Below are 18,584 nucleotides of genomic sequence, written 5' to 3'. Positions count from 1 at the left end.
AGATAACCCTGTTACCATGGGAGCTGAGCTCTGAACAAAGCTCAGTGCCTGAACATCACATCCCTATGCCACAGCACAGGCCGCCAACTGGGGTTTTACCGAAGTCACTCTAAGGGACAAGCCAGCAGGCTGGAGTTCACCACTCCCTAAGCAGCAACGGGCTTGAAAGCAAAAATTCACTACAGCGTGGCAAATCATACTCTTTATTAACTGAAGCAGAAATGAGGAGATAGAGCAGCTTTCAGATTCAAAAACTCCGTGTAGTGCTGCCACAGAATGAAAACAGCAAATGTTCTAATGATAACAGTGATTAGCTTGTGTTAGCACATGACCAGGGAAGGTACATCAAATCTCTTTAAAGAGGTCTGTGGAGTTTCACTTGAATAACCACTTGAGTAACATCTTCATAATACAATTACTGACCAGGTCCCTGCTTCTCTTCTGAGAATAAAATAGAATGTAAATATAAATAAAATGTTTTTAAAATAAAAACAGAAAAAAACCCCACAGCTAAATGCTTCAGCTCCTAAAATAGAGGTTGCTACCATTTTTGAACAAGAGAGGCATTTGAGCTTTATATGTTGTCACAACTAGCAGGTCAATAGCTAACACCTGTCACGTGAAAATCGCAGATGAGGCACTGTGCTCTTTGAGATGCCAGCCAGACACACGTGAACAAACAGTACTCATCTGGCACACAGATGTGACCACCTGCATGGCCATTTTGCACCATGCACTATCTTACAGCGAGTATCAGAAACGCTTCACGTGCATCAGTCACCCTCTCCCCAGAGAGAGATGGATGGAAACTGTTTGTTACACAAACAAGCACGTCTGTACAGAAACTTAACCTGGTGATCAGGGCACGCATCTGTGGCAGAGAAGAAGCTGAGGGTTTCACTCCCTTGCCTAGACAGACAACCAGTGTGATTCGTAGCAGCCCACTGTTTTGTCAGGTCCACCGACATGCCTGCGCCTCAAACAGCACCAGCTCCTGAGCCCCAGGCAGCTCCAGCTGGAGCTCAAGGCTCCAGTTGCACTATCGTGGTCCACGCTGCCTGGAGAGGGGCTGCCAAGCCATTCAGCCACCCAGTCTCTGAGAGAAAAGGCTACAAAACTCTGTAGAACAGAAGAGCTGTAAGAGAAAGCAGCTTTCTCCCATTCCCTGCTGGTTTTGCATTATGAAAGGCAACACAGAGAGAGACAACCACGGCCACACCATCAGTCCGACACACCAGCTTTGGACATCAGAGGTTTCTCGCACCAGCGCCACCACCACCATTCCTCCGTTCCTTCCATCGTGCCCCTTTGCCTGCCTTCCCAGCTCTGAGTGAAAGTTAGAGTCAAAAAACCTTGAAAGATCTTCCAACCAGATGACACATCATGTTTTCCTAACACCTGAGGCTTTCCACACCACTTGCTTCACACTTACTTTTGCTCTCTCAGACTTAATAAGTTGCCTCTTTCCTCACAATGATTAGTGTAATGCTTCCACTGGGGTCAGGATTGCTCCAAAAAGTGACCATAAAGCTGATACTCCAAAGATCACTGAGGCAAGTAACCACGCATCTTCAGGTCAAATATACTCAGGTCATTTTTGGGGGCATTGGCAAAGCACTTGTTTTTAAATACCACCCTTGCAAACTCCTTGCCTGTGAAAGACATCCATCTACAAGACTCATAAAAAGTCCATGTAATTAAAACCCTAACAACTGACATTAGGCCTCTGGCTGATACTTTGCAAAACACATCACACGATTACCGAAATGTAATTTTCTGAAACCTCCCAAAAATTCTCTGACAATAAATGGAGAACAAGAACATGCTCGCATCTCTTAGTGATTCTGTATGCTGCCTGGGCTAAGAGTAAGGATCCATTAGCATCTAGGTTTGTCATCCTCAGCCATTTGATCCAGCTGGGCACAGACAGGGTGCCAATGCTGGCTAAAATGACTTTGCAGAGTGGAAATCAGCTTGCCTGGCCAGCAGGTTTGACTTCCCTGACTCCATTAGGGCTTCTGACAGACAGTGCATATGTAAATAAGAGTTGCTTAGTTACGGAAGTGATGGTGTTTATTTTGCAACAAGCAATATACTAATTGCTAATAGGCCTGGTTCAGAGATCATCTCAGCTTGGTGTGTGTCTAAGGATGCCAACTGCAGAGCCAGCCCGTGTCCCACTCGGCAGGTTCCAGCTCTCGTGCCTGTGTCTCCATCACCTGCCACAAGCTGCTGTGGCAGACGCCCCTGCAGGACAGCCCCATCTCCCCAGCACTAGCAGGGACAAAAATCTGTAAAGGTGAGGACTTGACTGATGTGCCATCTCAGGTATCAGAAGCAGTATGGACCACTAACCCTTTAACATGGCAAACTGGTACCCAAATGACCCGCCTCAAAGCCAGGTCAGGTGTTTCTGCCCTAAGAGGACATGGCCTGTAAGAAGCACTTCCTAAGGATGCTCTTTGAATACTAAAAACAACGCTACTGTTGCTAATCTGAAACCAGATGCTTCTGCCTCTATTTTCAGGCTGTTTTTCTAAGAAACAGAGGCTTGTGAGGTCATGCTTCTTTCAATAACCTAAACCTGACGGCTCATTTTAACCAAACCAGATGGAGTGACTCAGTGCTCTGAAAGATTTTCATATTTATACAAGCTTTAGAGAAACCAGGCTGAGATACCAGGCCTGGAGATATGGGTGCTAGTGAGTTCACCCATGAGACACTTGAAAAGCTAGATCCAAGAGAGCTAAACGTGAAGAAAGACTTACTAAGGGCTCACAAGCTATCAGGAGATACTGATGCATGGGGAAAGGAAAAAAAAAAAGGGTGACTTTATTAGTTCCAATGCTTACAGAATTATTCAAGTTAGTGCTTTATTCAGCAAAAAAGCCCTTTGCAGGAAAAAGTAACATGTGACCTGTAAAACCACAGAAACAAGCAGCAGGACCAGCAGATTAATGTAGTAAAGGCAGTATTTTCAAAATTTATAGAAAAAAGAAGGGGAAACATTTCAGGCTCATGACCTCCTTCCCACCCCAATTCTCCATGGGTCTAAACAGCTATAGCCTAGAGCTTGATTTATGTACACAGTCCTGGCATGCAGTTCTCACCAGGGACTAAAAATAAAGAGATTTTACACTCAGCATCCACAGCTAAAGATAATGGCATTACAAGTTAAAGTAAGATTATTCAAAAATAATTTTATGAAGAATGTGAAATCCGAATCCGAGTAAGAACATCTTCAGTAAAATATGATCCATCACTCCACCTGTGTCTAAATATTTTTAAGTCTCTAGACTACACATTTGATACTTTGCAGTAAGAGCAGAGAAGGGAACTGAGGATTTACAACTAGTAAAAATTGTCGTTCACTGCTCTTAATGACACTTCTGATGTCTGATAGATATCCTAATTATTATAGTTGTAAGAAACCCAAAATATAAAATGCATGCCAGAAAGGTAATAATATTGCATATCTAGTATCATATTACATATACGCAGATACGGTATCATACATTTTCTTTACTGCTATGTAAACGTAGCTTATAGCTTTATATGGGAAGCTAAAATCTTTATTTCAGCTCATTTAATAGATGGTTCAGTTTAGTGCGTGAACACTGAAAAGAATCAGATTTACCAAGCTGCCTTTTAACACAAATAGGTAACTTTTAAGACAGTAAATAAGCTTCAGGATCTTTATATAGCAGTGCATTATCCAATATTATTATGCTGACATTATACACTATTTACTCGAGATTTTTTCTTCTATTTCAGCACCCATGATACAGATGAATTTGCACAAGTTTTTCTCATTTCCTTAAACTGTGTTTCAGTTACCGTATGACAGGACTAAGAAGACAGTATCTAACAAGCACTGCTAGTCATTACATACTGGTTTCCAGTAAGCCACCATTTATGAATTTAACAGTAATGTGGTTGGATTCACCAATAAGGACTTTGAAAAAATTGTGAAGTTTTAAACCAGATTATCAGACTCCATAAAAGAATAATTTTTAAAAAAAGTAAGCTACTTTACTCCAGGGGATAAAAAAATCCCTCAAATTAATTGTATAGATTTTAAAGTTGATAAATAAAATGCAAGGAGCATTTAAATGTCAATTCTTGCCTTTCCTGAGTGTCACCAAAACTTCCAGCAGTAATTACAGCTTATGCCATTCAAACATGAGGCTGCAATTAGGGATTAGGACAAACAGTTACTGCAACAAGAGAAGATGCAATATGTGGTTTCTATGAAGTGCTCTGGAGTTGCCCATTATAAAGCCATCAACCTTGCTGGAATGGGGAAGGCACCCCACAGCTCTCTGGCTGAGAGCTACAAGGAACAAAGGCAATGGAAGAAACTACAAAATCCAGGGAAATGTTCGTGGAAACAGTTTGATACAGACATTGAATGTGACTTTCAACTCCCAAATCTGACACTCTAGTTTTTAAAAACTGCATGCCAAGTTTAAAGGAAGAACAAAACTACAAGGCCACAGCCATTAATCTTGAATACTCCTGAAGTTATAAAATGGAGTCAGCACCTTGCAGAGCAGTCAAACCCTGCATATTTTGCATATTATCATCGGGCCCTTCAGAGTCTGCTGGGCTGGGAGAAGTAAAAAAAATCTCTGTTTTTTCAACTATCAATGGTGGGCTGCAGAGAATACCCAACGGGCACGTCCAGCAACCATGTCATGTTCTGCATTTCATTGGGGAGGATTGCACACTTGCTTCTAGACCATGTGAGAGCCCAGCAGGTGACAGACCTGCAGCGCTGGCGAGGAGCAGACCGAATGTACGTCTGGACATTGCGCTTACCTGACGCGGAACTTCTCTCCATGCACTGTTTCTGAAGGTCAAGGCTTCGCAGCTCCTCCGTGCTGGCGTATTTCATGACGGAGTTGATGGAGGTGAGGGTGCTGATGAGCTGCGAATTGAGAGATCCAATCTGGGAGTGGGGCTCCCCAAAGGCTTCTGCCAGTTCACTGTAATTTTCAGCAAGCAGCATCTGCTGTTCCTGCAGCAGCTTCTGCACGCGCTCGATGTAGTGATCCAAGCCCGTCCTCAGCTCAGGCGGAGGCAGAGGGCTTTCCAAGAGACCGCTCACCGGCTCGCACACAGACTCTCCACCAACACCGATGCTCCTGGTGCCAGCCGTAACAACCGGCAGTGGAGGGGGTCCACAAGCAATGCTTCTCATTTTAAGACCGACCAGGTAGTTCTCATGAACGTTAATCTGCCCAACACCACAGTCTTTGGTTTTTATTGCAGAGGGCTTTTCAAAGCCAGGGTGGCTAGAGAGCAAGGTGCCCACTCCAACCGAACGCATTTTAGCAGATGCGTGTATGTCTTTCACCCGGCCATCTCCTACCGCCACACTCCGTGTCTCCACGCTCTCTGTGTTGGTCTGTTTATCGTAGCTGCTCAGAGAGGTGTTTGTCCCACAGTCTGCCAGGGAGGCCACCTCCGTGCTGGTGCACTGGCTCACCATCTCCAAGGCAGTGCTGGTCTGCTGGCTAGCCATAGAAGGCACGGCCATCACCATTGCCTCTGTCCTGCACACAGCCTCTGTGGCTGTTTCGCGGGACACACGCTCCTTGGGGGCACAAACGGCCACGTCCACCGAGCAATCCCCGCAGCCCACAGACCTCACCACTCCGCCCGCCCGCGCCGGCCGGCTGGGGCTCGGAGCGCCTGTCAGCTCCTCCGTGTTGACGCCAGCTTCACAGACGCTTGTCTCTGTGCCCACCGCCTTATCGTGCAGCTCCACAGACCTCCCCGTGCCCTGGTCCCGCACCTCTGCCCGCTCCCTCACCAGCCACCGGCTCATGGGCAGCTCGGGGCCCGCAGCTGTGCTCCGCACAGCAGGTCTGCAGGAGATGCCAACACTGCTCGTCTGCAGGTGGTTTCCCACCGACGAATGGGCAACATCCACATGGTCTCCCACCATTTGGTCTCTAGTTTGTACGACGGCTTCCACCATCCTGCTGACGGCACCGGGCTGAGCCATCACAGCTTTATCCACTCTTTTCCTAGATCCAGCTGCCTGCAGCTCCTGTTTCAATTTGGTCATTTCCCTGTCATGGGTTGTTTCCTTTAACTGAACCTCTAATCTGTAAATCTTCTCCTTAAGGGCTTCAATGGTCTGCTGCTGAAGCTCTATCTCTTTCTCAGCCTCCGTAGACAAGCCAAGCATGGCCTCTGTCACCCCGACCCCAGACTCTCTCATTTCTTTCTCTGTCCCCACAGCTACTTCTCTGTGTTGCCTCATAGATCTGTTGTATATAACCACATCGTTCATGTTCTCATCAGCACCTACTGCAACAGATCGGGTTTCTTTTGTCAGGCTTTCCCTGTTCACCCGAAGGTTTCCTGGACTTTCATAGTTGCTATCCTGGATTTTTTTCTCCAGGGCTTGCATCTCAGCAGTCAGTTGCCTGAACTCCTCTATGCTCTGAGAGCTCTGCTCCATGCTCTCTACCTCCTCCTCACAATCTATATACAGTTCTCCACCTCTTCTCACCTGAGACAGGTGTTCCCACTGCTCTGCATTTCCTGCACTGTAAGATCGCTTTCTGAAACCATATATGTCATTTTGAGTGGTTTTCCTCTGGTTTTTGAGCTCGGCCATCATGTGCCTTTTCTCTTCCTGTAACACCGAAATTTTGACTTGCAGCACGGGAATAGTCTTGACTTGCTCCTCAAGCTCCTTGAGACGCTTGAGGGCAATGGCCATTTGCTCCCTGATGTGCTGCAGATGCACCGGGCTCACATTGGTGACCGGCGTGGATATTCCCGAGCTCATGGGGCTGTGACGAATAGAACTGCCCAAGGAGGAGCTGAAGCAGGCGCCATAGTCACCATTCCCCTGATGCCCATTCTGCAGATGCTGAGAGACATGGCTGTACCCGCTGGACCCCACGAAAGAGGGGAGGGAGCTCGTGGAGCCCATGCCTCCAAAGCTGGAAAGCCGGGGCCTGCGGACATCTCCTGGCGTGACCTGCATCATCCTCTCCTGCTCAAGTCGCCTTCGCGTTTCCATGAGTGTTTTTGTTACATGGAGGTTGTGCCGAGGAAGCTGGGGGGAGGGAGGAGGAAGCTGCTTACTCTCGGGGACGGTTAAATAAGAAGGAGATGCTTCAAAAGAAACAGAGGGTCTCGCAGCAATGGATGAAGTTACTTGACTCCTCGCTGCCAGGCAAGACTGCTTGTTCTCATCGCTGTTCGATGAAGAGAGAGACTCTGTGGAGGTCCAGCCACTGCACTGGCCACCAGAGTTCTTGTTACCCGCCGAGGCTGGTACAGCTTTCCTCTTCTTCTGGATGTTTAATTTCTTAATGGTATTCCCCTTTTGTATATCATCCACATACTTCAGAAAATCCAAGTCTAGCTGGTAGCCGTAAGGTGTTTCCACAAAATAGGGGTCCTTCCGTTCTTTTTCATCTTCTCCGTTTATAATAACTTCCGCTTTTTCTGGAAAAGAAGAAATAAAATCAGCACTGGAAAAGAAACTATGTCTCAGTAAACGATGTGCTGAAACACAAGCGCAGAAAGATGGGTGCTCATAGCACGCCGGAGGCAGAAACTGCTGCTGCAGCTCAGCACGCAGACCAGCTTTCCGCTGACTGACCCTCAACACTAAATCCTGATTAACTTTTAAAAGTTAATCAGTAGGTTTTCAAATGCTCAGAAGCACATACCCACATAAATGTGTACACGTGCACACATGCACACAGATAACGTCTGATAACAAAGGCGCACAGAAGTAGCAAAGCCAGAAGCTCAACGCTGTCCTTCCCTGAAACCAACCCCTCCAGTCTTCCTGTGTCACACACATGCTACGCTGTCACGTAAAGATGACAGGATCACAACGTACCGCATGAATCGTCCGGAGACCAACTTCTCTAGAGGGTGCATGCGAGCAGGCAACGGGAACTCTGACCCCACTCCTTATGCAATCGATGCCATTAGACTTTACACAGATCTGCAGCTGCTTTATTGGTTTGCTGCTCCTAGAGCAGCAATACCAGTTTGCTGTCACCTCAGCTCATGTTACTTCCAGCAGTGTCTCTGCGTCCTCTCATTTTAAACTTCATGAAGCCCTCAGCACCAAGACAGGCAGCAGGACTCCCTTCCACCAGGGTCCCAAATTGCAGTGTTGATGAAGATTGTCACTTCGCACGCAACGAAAACTTGTCTGCCCTCTATACACAGAACTTGCTCCTCCCCAATGCAATCCAAATAAAACTTTACCAGATCTGCAGCGCTTCCTGGAGCTGAATATTTATACTATAACCTGCTCCTCCTCCACCACTTAAAAAAAAAAAAACAAACAATAAAGAACAACACAAAACCAACTGTTGCGAGTTATGAGCTGGAGGAATAATAAAAGCCAGCTTTCCGGTTACCTGAATTAGCCACATGCCTCTGCGCCCACACTGCAAATTTTCCAGCCACGTACGACTGCCCCAGCTTCATGTGTCAGACGCCGAAGCCCTGCCTCCCTCCCGCTTCTCCTTCTTCACCCCATAAGGAAGCGCGGCCGCGCAGCCCCGGCAGGCCAGGCACCGCGGCTCCGCCGCCGCGCTCCGCCAGCGCGGCCGCCCTGCCCGCCTGCCCGCGCCCGCGCCGCTGCCCCCGCCCCGCCCGCCCCGAACGCGGGGCTGCCACCGGGACGGGGAGGGAATTCAGCTCCCTCTCCCTTTTTCAAAAAGGAGAGGTTTGGAAGTCGCGTCCTCTTAAAGGAATATAAGCCTCGGGGAGGGCGCCGGGAGTGGAAAGAAACTCGACTTACTGCAACTACAGGAAGTGACTTAATGTTGTAGTGAAGAGGTTTAGGAGAACGGGGTGTGTGGGGGGGAAGCTCCTGTTTTTCCAGTTTCCTTGGCATGCTTAAGAAAAGCTTTGTCTACAGACGGTATAAGTGCTTTCATGGTGATCCTTTTTGCTTTTGGCTACACAGGACACCCTAAGCAGCAGACAGGAGGAGGATGCTGCTCAGGGAAAGTCTAAATTCACTGGCACGGGAAGAGAACAGGATGGAGATGCAGGGACCTGTGAGAGCCACTGAAGTGGGGCTGACCTGACCACATTGGTATCTCGGTCCGGCAGTATGGACAGACTGTTCAGGAGACACAAACAACCCCCCCAGCCCCAACCACATGTTTCTGCTGAAAGACCAGAGTCTCAGTATGCTGTGGTATTTACTTATAGATGCACCCGAAATAGCCATCTAAATACCAGAGTGGAAGCAAAAATACATGCAGACGCACATACTTTAAGCACATAACCACACACAGCTCCTTCCATCAGGACTGCCTCAATGTCAGGCAGGCAAAAAGTCTCCAGGACTCCCACTGACAGAGAGGGAATGAGGCACAGCACACTCTTTAAAAATTCTATTTTGTTCCCAGATTCTCATCCTGGCTCCGTTCCCCACAGACAGACAACTCTCCACACCCCACAGCTCCTCGCCTCAGGATGGTCACCGTTCCTCCCTGACTGCACCCGAGGTTTGTCCCCGCTCTCACAGTGGCCCTCACCCCCTGCAGTCTTCTGATCTCCTTCAGCCTTTATCCCACGCTTTGGATTTCTGACACATTTTTTTCTACTGACTTCCATTTGCTTGCTTCACCAATTCTAACCCAAAATCTGTTTATACTCTTGCCTTTCATCCCAGGCTGTGATCTAGTCACTTCACCCAACCCATGTAAATTCAAGTCCCGTCAATTTTACCTGCTCTCCCATTTTTCCCAGTTCCTTCCTGCTGGTCTCAGTCCTTGTCTTCCTAGCCAGCAATATCTCTGATTCTCCCATCACTACACCAGTGAAGTCAGGCAGCTCCTGCACACTGTCCTTGGGCACAACACATAAGTGTTAGATGGTGGAGGGAGGGACAGAGTCTTTGGAAGTCCCAGAACTTAAGAATTAATGCATCTTCGGAAAGCTATTCATAAAACCTCTAAAAAGACATGCAAATCTCATGTTAAGTCATGAGAGCCAAACTGGAACCTCAGATAGATTTTCTTCTTCTTCACAGAATGGTATTAAGATTGCTGAAGAGAAACCTGTCAAAAATAAATAATAATAAAAATAATCACACTGATGCTAAACCTCTCCACAACACCTGGAGGCAACTCAAGTGTCTTCACAATGAAATCCTTTTGGTCCTCGGCGTAAGCTGTCTGTACTACCAGGACACAGTTCCTATCTGCCACTACACAAGACTGTGTGTGGAGCTGACTGCCTGTTATTTATCCTTGAAACCACAAAGTGAACACTCCACGTACAAAATCCCAGTATTGTGAGTTGATGTCTGGAGACATTTCTCGATACAAACAAGGATCGGGCATGCAATGTATCAACAACACAACACTGATGCAGTGTGCAGGAGCTGCGCCAATCCTTTGTGCATTTTGCTGTCTCAGAGAAAGGGCCCAAATGGGTATGCCTGTTAAGTGTGGAACAAAGCAAAATGGATGGATGTTTTCAAGCTGCAAAAAAATGCTTTTGTTGGTTCCAAAAGAAAAAAAAAATCTAATAAAAATGAAATGAGTAAACACTCAGTGAAAGTGCAGCCCTTCCTCCTTTCAGCCCTTAGGTGCTGGATCAACCATGGATGCCCTTACTCTCTGGCTTCGGTGGGTGAGTACCAAGTGCTACACAAGATTAACCTCAGAGAAAGCTGCATCTATTTGCCCCTCAGCCAGAAAGTGAGCAAGAGAATCCTACCCCATTCACCCCAACACACAGAGAAGTATTGCGGCAAATACCGGGTAGCATAAACACTCTCATTAGGCTTCTTGTCTCATCCTTGGCCAACTGATCATGGCACTGCTGAAATTAGAACTATTCTGCAGTCTCTATAGTAGCTCAGGCAAAGTTTAATCAAGTCACTGTGTTACACTGAGACAGTATGGGCAGACACAAACACAGACACTTTTGTCTGTGAAAGCGCTGCAGACACTCCTGTTTTCTTCTGAAATGTCACTAAATGCAATGAGACGCAAGCACATCATACTTTCAGGCCAGTACCTGCGAAGCAAAACACTCTGTGCAGCACAGAGGCCTCATTGTGGCACCGTCGCTATTAATGCATTTCTCCAGAAGTATGCAAAGACTTCATTTCCCTCTCCCTGCTGCAGGATAACCACGGGCAGGACACAAGCAGCATTTAAAAAATGCACTCTTTAGTTCTCGCCTCCTGCCCTGCTGGGACTGGCTCTGTCCAAACATTCCAGTCTTGCCAAATTCTATTAAATTACATCCTATCCAATGCAGTATGTTAAAATATTGAGTCAGCCATACCCAAGTCCACACTAATGGTGTCTGCTCCCAGACCAGGAGAACTGGAAAAAACCCATGACATTTACTTGCTGTGCTTCAGGACTTCTGAGGGAGAGAAAAGCAGTGAAAATGTGAACAGAGTTCTGGTTCTGCAAACTAGGAAAACTTGATTGTAAAGCTACGTTTGAGGGTCCAGGAAGAGCAAAGAGAAGCAACTAAAGATGTATTTCTGTATCTGAAAAATACAGACATCACATCGAAAGCCTTCTCTCCCCATCTGGTTATGGTATCTCCTCTACGGCATTTTTATCTTGGATGTGGCTGCTATTAAAGAAGCCTTTTCCATTGAAATAATGTTATGCATAACAGAGTGTCCTTCCAGAATTATGGCATAAGACAGTTAATGAAGAATGCTGCAAAGGAAAATACAGAGGCTATAGCTGGCATAAGTGGAGTTCAATCAGTATTCTTACATGCTCAACTTCAGTTTAAACAGTATCTAGGGCAGGAAAAGAGGAGATTTTAAAAAAAAAAAAAAGGAGGAAAAAAGAGTTCTAACTTCTCGATTCTTTACTGCAACAGAGACAAAACTGATGTTTTTACCCTCTCCTCCCACCCCAAATACTATTGTTCTTTTCTCTTTCTGTTCTTCAGCATATATAAATGAGTATGGCCCTTGCATTCTGAAAAGAAGCAAAACATTTAAGGCTGAGCACTTCTTCAAAAAGAAAAAGCAGAATGGAAGAACTAACAATTTTTATTTCATTCTCCTTTTCAGGTGTTAGGATTTGAGTGTAATTGAAAAATCAAAACGGAAGAACAAACAACAACAACAAAACTCCACCCCAAACACCTGGAAAATAGATCCTGGCCTTGCAGCACACTCATTTGATCAGCTTTCTGTTGGCTAGCAATATACAGAGGATGCTATGAAATTACTAGCTCTCCAACAGTTCAGCCTAGGTCTCCAATGTTCTCAAAGGTGTGGAGAAAAAAGCCAAAAAGCCAGACAATCAATCTGTCAGGTTTTTATTTTATTCCAGCAACTGAGAGGGAAAACCAGAAACAGAAGGTTGTTTCTGCCCTTTGCCACACAGCAGGAGCACCGAGTGTTGTATTTTTCCCTGCGCGGTGAAGCACACAGCGTGGCATGAAGCACGACACAGCCGTGGAGCTCAGACTGCCCCATCTGGCTGCTTGTCCCCCAGATGGAGCAGAACCACCGCAGCACACCAGAGTCCAGCCACAAAGCTGTCCTTGACGATACCCGGTGCTGGCCCCAGCCACCCCTCCTGCAGTACGCCAGGCTGGATAACCCACAGCAGCTTCTACAAGCAGCAGCACAATTGCCCAGCACACTACACTACAGCCTAGACCTTCCCCTCTTTTTGCAGTGGAAAAACAACCAGTAAGTACCACATTGTAAGAAAGGTAATCTGTTTTGCTATTACTCAGCTACAGCTGCCCCCGGAGCAAATGGGATTTAACTCCTGGTGCACCTGAGGCTGCAGGGCATGGGGTACTACAGTCCAAACCAAAATGCCCCAACCAGAGAGGGATGACTGACCCTGCTACCAACCCCACAGCTACAGGTGCGGAAGATTCTCCTGTTGCAGAAGAATTCCATTTACTGCACGTTTTACTGAAGAAATAAATCTCCAGTGTAAATGCTTGCTGCAAATTTAATCTCAAAGAAAAACGAGGAGCAGAAAAATGGTAAGATATTTTTATAAGGTTTTTAGATTACTTTTTAAAATTTACGGGCCAATACCTCAGCTGGGGAGCTAACTTTTAAATCTGACATCTAAATACTCAGTACTTTGGGTTCGGGCTGTAATCGAAAAATGGGGGATAGCAACTTCCCTTGTAATAATAACAGAGAAAGGCTGTAGCTCCAACACCATGTAATAAATAGTTTTTTATTTCAAGATGTAGAAGATCCAGCTTAGGTATTTGTAGTGGCAAACCTCACAGAAGTGAATTAAGGACACCACCTTATGAACATAAGCCGCAGCAGCAATGTTGAAGAAAGATGGTTCAGAGGGCTGCTGTGTTTTGGTTGCACCATGAATGCAAACATTAGAGGCCTGGGCTGGATGCTATACTTACCACACAACATTGGTAAAAGAAGGCATTTTAAGAATGGATCTGCTGTCTTAATATCATGCTCTTTCTAGAAGGAGTAGGACCATTAAGGCCACTAAAAGAATCGAGTCTTTCTACTGACTTAACTAGGCTCTTCCATTGACTTCATCAACCCACAGTGAAAACAGTCTCTCACGCAGTTATGTTCTTATGAACCTGAAAACTGTTAGTTGCTTAGTATTATACTAGGATTATCATTATAATAATGACATAATAAAAATTTAATTGTTTAGCATTAGATTAAAAACGGTGAGCCAGCTCTCACCTTGGTATTAGCAATCAGATGGATGCATAGTCTGGATGACCCACTGTCACCTCCTCCTCAAGGGTAAATTCCTAAACTACAGAACCATTTCTTAACCTTGTAAAAGAGACTCTGGCTTTTTAAATTTTTCTCCTTTTGCTGTGTGTTTGCTAACTACATGCTGGCTACTGTTCATAGCTACGAAAACCGCAGCATTTTGTTATCACATAGAAAGTGCTCAGCCTGCTCACCAGCCCGATACTCCAAAGCACACATATATATAAAATGAACAGGCTTTTTGCTGTTAGGAAGGGGGCTTTCAAGGTCACATTACCTTTTTTACACCATTAAAGGTTTTCTTTCACAGGGTAAAAAGGAGTTACCTACAGAGTTTATATCTGAACATCATGTAACCACAACTACAAATTATTTCTGTGAGCTGAAAGTGGAAACCACCTTTCAAAAAACACACCTCCTAACCCTCTCTGGTCTTTTGAACGTCTGTAACTTTTACATCTAGATCTCTGAACTGAAAACTTGCAGCTCAAACGTAAGTTCATTTAAAATATAAAATACAGGCTATAAGAAAGTAATGCAATTAATCAACCCTGAATAAAGGATTAGTCTTGTTTATGGGAGATCTGTTGCTGGGGGAGGAGGCAAACACAACCAGCTGTTCTGAGAATGACTGCAGTATACCCCCTTATCAAAATTCACAAAATCTGCTTTATATTTTTGACAGATCCCTTATTTGAAGCCGATATGAAGCCTCCTTTTCAACTGCTCTCACTTTTCTGTGAATAGCTCTACATGTGGCAGTTCTGTGGTGGGACATCTTGTATGTGCACCACCTCAAGGCCAGTAACCACAGAAACTCGAAACTAAGAGGTTAGTCTGTTTTGCCTCCGTCACAGGTTCTGACTCAAAGGTCCCAGGGGAAATCAAACCACGACTGGAGGGAGCAGGGCATGGGTGGGAAGGGATGTAGTCATTAGCTTATTCTGCTCACTGCCCCACCAGCAGCAAGGCAGAGCAGAGCAGCAACCATGGCTGGGGCTGCTGCTGTTGTCAGCGGCGCTGTGACCCCTGCGTAGAGACTACTCTAAAAACAATGGTCACTTGGGCAAATTGTTGCCACAAGTCAGCCAGTGGGTAAACCGTGGCTCTGAGCATGACTCGCATGTCCACCATCAAGCAAATGGCAGCCTTAGTTGCATTGCACTGATGCATTTCCCAAATCATCCTCTGCAAATGCCACTTTAACCAAGGAGCCGTGTCAAGAAATGTGACTGAGGAAGAGAGAGCTTGACTTACATTGAAAGTGAACCCCAGGTGACAGGGGCTTCTTTGGCTCAGCCACAGAAAATGAAAGGCACTCATCTCCTTGTAGTACAGTCGGCCTCCTGCTCTCTCCGGTAGCACCAGAAAGAGCAACGAGGTGTCAACAGTTGTCCTTCTAGGCTTGAAATGGGGGGGCATCTCAGTCCTGTTTGCTTACATTTGAAAAGCAGATGCCAACATGGCAAATCCAAACTGGTACGAATTTATTCTTTTCGAGCACCTGATTCCATGTGCATTTTTTTTCAATCTTGCAGTAGTTGTCACTTGAGAGCTGCCCTTCATCACTCCCTGGAGCATTTCTTTCATTCTCTTTCTACTGTGTGCACACTTATGGCTCCAGGCACGTTTATGACAAATGAAGAACATTCAGTTTAAAGATACTTTACAAATCAGACTAACTCAGGCCTGGAAAAAGAATCTAAGTTACGGCAAACAGTAGATACCAATCACAAGCTCCTCACAGCCTGGGACAAAGCTGTATGATGTGCTCTACTGAACACAGTAGGAGAACAGCACTGTTTCAGACTACCATAGCCCTCCTTTCTGAAAAGACACCCCAACAGATCTGGGCTAAGTGGTTCAGCCAGCGATGCTGATGAATGCACTGCTGGGTCCCAGTGTTGGTAAGGCAGCTTGCTGTCCTCTGCTGCACACAAGAAACACTGAAGCTTCCCTACCTCCCTTGCCAACCCTTGAAAATGTGGCATATCTGTTCTGCTCCTCCAACAGTACATCATCCGCGGTTACTTTACACCACTTCACTGTCACGAGAAAAATGACAAAGGAAAGATAATCATAAAGATGAAGGCTTGCATCCATATAGTAGGATGGGCTTCAAAAAACCCAGATAAAGGGCTGGCAAAGCAGAATAGGAGCAAAACCCCCAAATATTTATCTTCTTCCTCACTCATCCAGGTCATATCCCCACTGTCTGTGGTGACCAAAGGAGTCGTGGATGAAAGCCAGGTGTTTGCCTGAAAACATCTTTTAACACAACTGTGCATCAGTGTTACCCGCTCAAACCCAAGCAAAGAAGGCAGTGTTTGCTTTCTAGCCAAAAACAGCTGAATCACAAAATCAAAATATTTAGATTTATAATATCATTACCCTTCTGTGCCTATAAATCTCTGAAGAGGTGAGAAGTGGAGAACAGATACATAGGGCTATTGTAACAGGAGTAACCATAAGGAAAGAATCTGGACTCCTGGGATATAAACCTGCCATGGAATATTAAAACTGATTTACAGCTTCAGTTTGGTCTCACTGCTGTGCACAGGCTGGAAAAATGGAAGAATTGTCTTCTGCAAGAATGGTTCTACAAATATTTATATTTATGAGTCCTAGAAGGACATTATTTTGTCACATGCTTACCTCCATAGGGAATATGGTTTATGCTGCATAATCAGTATGATATTTCAAATACTGGGAATTGTTCCCTCCTACCCCTTTTTATATTAATCTAGTACTGTTTCCTTGTATGATATAAGACGTGTGTTGCCTTCCAAACTTCAAAAGCATAAGCAATTTGCATTTTCCAAAAACACCAAAAGCTTTTTCTCTGCACTTAAAATAAGTTCAGACTGGTGAACTGTTTTTCTCCAAAAAGTTCAAAAAGTGACAATCAGAGAAAATACAGAAAAGGCCATTATTAGAAATAATTCTTTATGCACACTCTAAATAGATAAAACCAGTGGCTTGTAATTGATAGCCTATGAACAGTATTCAAAATTAGCAACTTGAAGGGTAACAGCTACCCCTTCTGCTGTTGAAATGATGTCTTATAGTAAATAGGTGCAGCGCACCCTTCACTTCAGCGTTCACAACATCCATCTCTCACTAGAAGACCTTCATTTGTCGAAGGAAATAAACTACTCCGTATGTAACAACAAAACCAGAGGCTACCAGAGGTGCGTGAAACAGCAACTGCAAACTCCCTTCAGATTCAGATGGCAGCACTGGCGAGACAACCCAGTTAATCACACACTGTTAAAAAACGGAAGAAAATCCCATCCCAACTTAATATCCTATAAGAACAGCAGGGGCTGGTTTCAGCTGTGCTACCCTGGGTGCCTACCATCCCTTTTCTCAGCATCTCACCTCTCCCCCCGCCCCGTTCAGAGTCCCACTCACCGATCCACCCAGCAGCAGACCCTCGGACCTCGCCGCCTTTGGTTTTTCAGGAAATTAAGTCTGAAGCACACTTTCCTTTGCCTTAAAGGGAGTGCGTATTCCTGACACATCAGCAGGCAGGGAGCCCAGAGGTTGCTACAGAGCATTTATTTATACTCATTTGGAATTTCCTGAGACAGTCCCAGCCCGGCAGCCAGCCCAGCGCTGCGCCAGTGGTTTCCTTCACAGCACGTCAGATGCTGCGTGATGCCTCCAGCTCCCCAAGGGTTAAATTACAGAAAATGGACAGCAGGAGGAAAGGAACTGTACCAAAAAAACGCTACGAAAACAATATTTTTTTTCTCTGATGAGGACGGATTTAATTCCCAAGAGGGAATTAAGAGCTCAGGTGACTTCTCTGCCACCCGCTCTCCTTTCTTCCTCGAGCCCTTCATCCCCACCCCCCTCATTTCTCACTCCCACGTGTGGACTGAGAGCACAGAAAGGTTCATTGATATAATTTGGGCAGAACAATTACCTCTGTTGTAACCACCACAATTCTGCCTGTGTTACATTCAATCTTGTTTTGTTTACTCTTCTCAAATGCAACTTATAATCTGAAGGATAAAAATAAAAACGTTTAGTATAAAGTTACAGACACAGACAGTTGTCTTTTTTTTCTGAAACAGCCAAAATAAAATGAGACAACCTTCCTGCTAGTGCAAGAACTTTCGAAATGATCCACAAACATATGATTTTTCTGTACTCAGTTTTTTTGTTTCCACATAATCTCAAGTATTCACTCGAGTAAAGCTGACTGGTGTTCTAGATGCAAAGAGGGTCACTTCTCACCATCATAAAGAGATCCTCAGAGGCCTCAGCTCCATCTCTCTTAACCTCTGCTTACAACAACAGTTGCTGTAGTACAGCCAAACAAGGACTGCAAAGGTGAGTGGGCAAGGAGAGAGGCCAATTTAACAAGGATAATGGTCCTAAGACTTCACAGAACTAAAGTGGAAGAGTTTTATTAATATGCCTTCTATCCAGCTTCCCAACAACAGTTACAAGGAAAGAAAAACAGTAGCATGAATTGTTGAAATAACTTCCAAGATCACTGTAGACTGGAAGAGTCATGCTTCAAGCAGAAGTGGGATCTTTTGCTGAAATGACAGGAGAGAGGTCTAAGTCCTCAGTGCTTTCATCTAAAATAGCACAGACTTACAATAAAAGCGTTTCCTGAACATGTCTAGTGGCTTCAGTGGTATTTAATATGAAGCAAAGTAATATTTAATACTACAGGCACCAGCTTTTGGACTATAAACTAGATCCTGCCCTCTAGGTAATTTTACATTTATTTCCTTGAACTCCGAGTCAGTGATGCATACACTATAAAACATGAGCTCCTAAAAAAAGCCCGAGGAAGATCTCTAGATTTAGCCGACTTGTTACATCTATG

The 18,584-nt window shown here is 45.2% G+C and overlaps 1 protein-coding gene across 1 annotated transcript in view; it reads right to left on the bottom strand.

Annotated features, from left to right (window-relative positions):
• KANK1 (KN motif and ankyrin repeat domains 1) overlaps positions 1-18,584 on the bottom strand; it is a gene marked incomplete at its 3' end in the record, with an annotated part of 50,588 nt that overhangs the window by 19,989 nt on the left and 12,015 nt on the right. Inside the window, exon 2 of the mRNA XM_080363024.1 lies at positions 4,822-7,476. Coding sequence (XP_080219150.1) covers positions 4,822-7,476 — 2,655 coding nt within the window. The remainder of the gene's footprint in view (positions 1-4,821; positions 7,477-18,584) is intronic.

The sequence above is a fragment of the Nesoenas mayeri genome (genome assembly GCF_963082525.1).
Source record: "Nesoenas mayeri genome assembly, chromosome: Z".
In the NCBI taxonomy this organism is placed as follows: Eukaryota; Metazoa; Chordata; class Aves; order Columbiformes; family Columbidae; genus Nesoenas; species Nesoenas mayeri.
This window is presented reverse-complemented; position numbering and strand designations above follow the sequence as displayed.